This window comes from Meleagris gallopavo, chromosome 12 (assembly GCF_000146605.3).
Source record: "Meleagris gallopavo isolate NT-WF06-2002-E0010 breed Aviagen turkey brand Nicholas breeding stock chromosome 12, Turkey_5.1, whole genome shotgun sequence".
NCBI classification, from domain to species: Eukaryota; Metazoa; Chordata; class Aves; order Galliformes; family Phasianidae; genus Meleagris; species Meleagris gallopavo.
This window is the reverse complement of record NC_015022.2, coordinates 1872884-1874362: the sequence shown is the minus strand read 5'-3', so window position 1 is coordinate 1874362 and position 1479 is coordinate 1872884. Positions and strand designations below refer to the sequence as shown.

At 60.6% G+C, this 1479-nt stretch overlaps 1 protein-coding gene across 1 annotated transcript in view; it reads left to right on the top strand.

Moving 5' to 3' along the window:
* Positions 1–1479, top strand: part of LOC104912761 (protein PML-like) — an 11573-nt gene that overhangs the window by 571 nt on the left and 9523 nt on the right. The window contains exons 2-3 of the mRNA XM_019619263.1: positions 200–679; positions 1319–1473. Of these exons, the coding sequence (XP_019474808.1) occupies positions 200–679; positions 1319–1473 (635 nt within the window). The remainder of the gene's footprint in view (positions 1–199; positions 680–1318; positions 1474–1479) is intronic.

The following is a 1479-nucleotide window of genomic DNA, read 5'->3' as shown; positions in this document are numbered from 1 at the left end:
GACCGGGTGGCAGGGCGGGTGGGTGTCCCCCATCCCATCCCATCCCATCCCATCCCCACCCCGCCAACGCTGCCAATGCGTCCCCTTGTGCTATGGGGTGGGGAAGTGCTGAGCGAGAACCAGCGCCCCACAGGAAGTGGCCGCTCACCTGTGCCATGATGGGAGTTCTGAAGCTCTGTCTGCTCCCTCTCCTCCCCAAGGCGCTGGAAGACAGCTTCCAGTTCCTGCTGTGCGAGGGCTGCCAGCAGGAATCTCCCGACCTGAAGCTGCTCACCTGCCTGCACACGCTGTGCCTGGGCTGCCTGAGAGAGAACAAACCTATAGGGCAGTGCCCCGTGTGCCAGACACCCATCCCGCAGCCTGATGGCATCCCCGATGTGGACAACGTGCTGTTCAGCAGCCTGCAGGCCCGTCTCAGCATCTACCAGCGTGTGGTCAGTGGGGCCGAGCTGCTGTGTGACAACTGTGGCAGCAGCAGTGAGTACTGGTGCCCAGAGTGCAAGGAATTCCTGTGCACAAAGTGCTTCGAGACCCACCAGCGCTACGTCAAGCGGGAGAACCACGAGGCCAAGAGGGTTCAGGACATCAGGGTGGGATCACCGCAGGAGTTCCTCAAGGGCACCAGGAGGACCAGCAGCTTGTCCTGCCCCATCCCGACCCACCAGAAGCAGACTCTAAGGTAGGGAACTTCTTGTCATTCATCTTTGGGCTGAGTGAGGTGGTTCTGTCCCTCTGCTGACGGAGAAGTTGGATGGGAGTCAGTTGCAGTGACCAGTGGGGAGCAGGGAGGAAGCACCGGGGCTGCTGATGGGGCCAGAGGAGGGCATGGGATGAGGATGAGGAGGCTGCTGGAGACCAGGAAGGCAGCGGGTGGGATGTCTAAGGTTGCCCAGAGGTGCTGTGGGTGCTCCATCCATGGAGGTGACCGAAGATTCGGTCATCTCCATGGATGGGGCCCTGGGCAGCCTGAGCTCGTGGGGGGCAGCCAGCTGATGGTGGAGAACTGGAATTGGTTGGGCTTTAAGGTCTCCTCCAAGCCAACCATCCTATGATTCTAAGAACAGATGATCATACAATTAGAGGTTCATAGAATGGCATAGGATGGAAGGGGTCCTAAAGCCCTCCCAGCTTCAGCCCCTGCCATGGGATCGGGCTGCCCACAGCCCCATCCATGGCCTCAGGCACCTCCAGGGATGGGGCACCCACACCTCTCTGAGCACTCTGCTCCAGCACCTCACCGCCCTTTGAGTAAATAATTCCTTCTGTTCTTACATTGCTTCCTTCATCTCGGATGCTCCGCCTCTTCTCACCTTGACAGCATCTACTGCAAGCAGTGCTGCAGAGCAGTGTGCTGCATCTGCGCTCTGCTGGACGCCGCTCACAGCGGGCAGCACTGCGACGTCAGCACAGAGGCACGGCTGCGGCAGGACGAGCTGGCAGCGCTGGGGCAGGAGCTGGCGCAGCAGCGGAGCGGCTTCG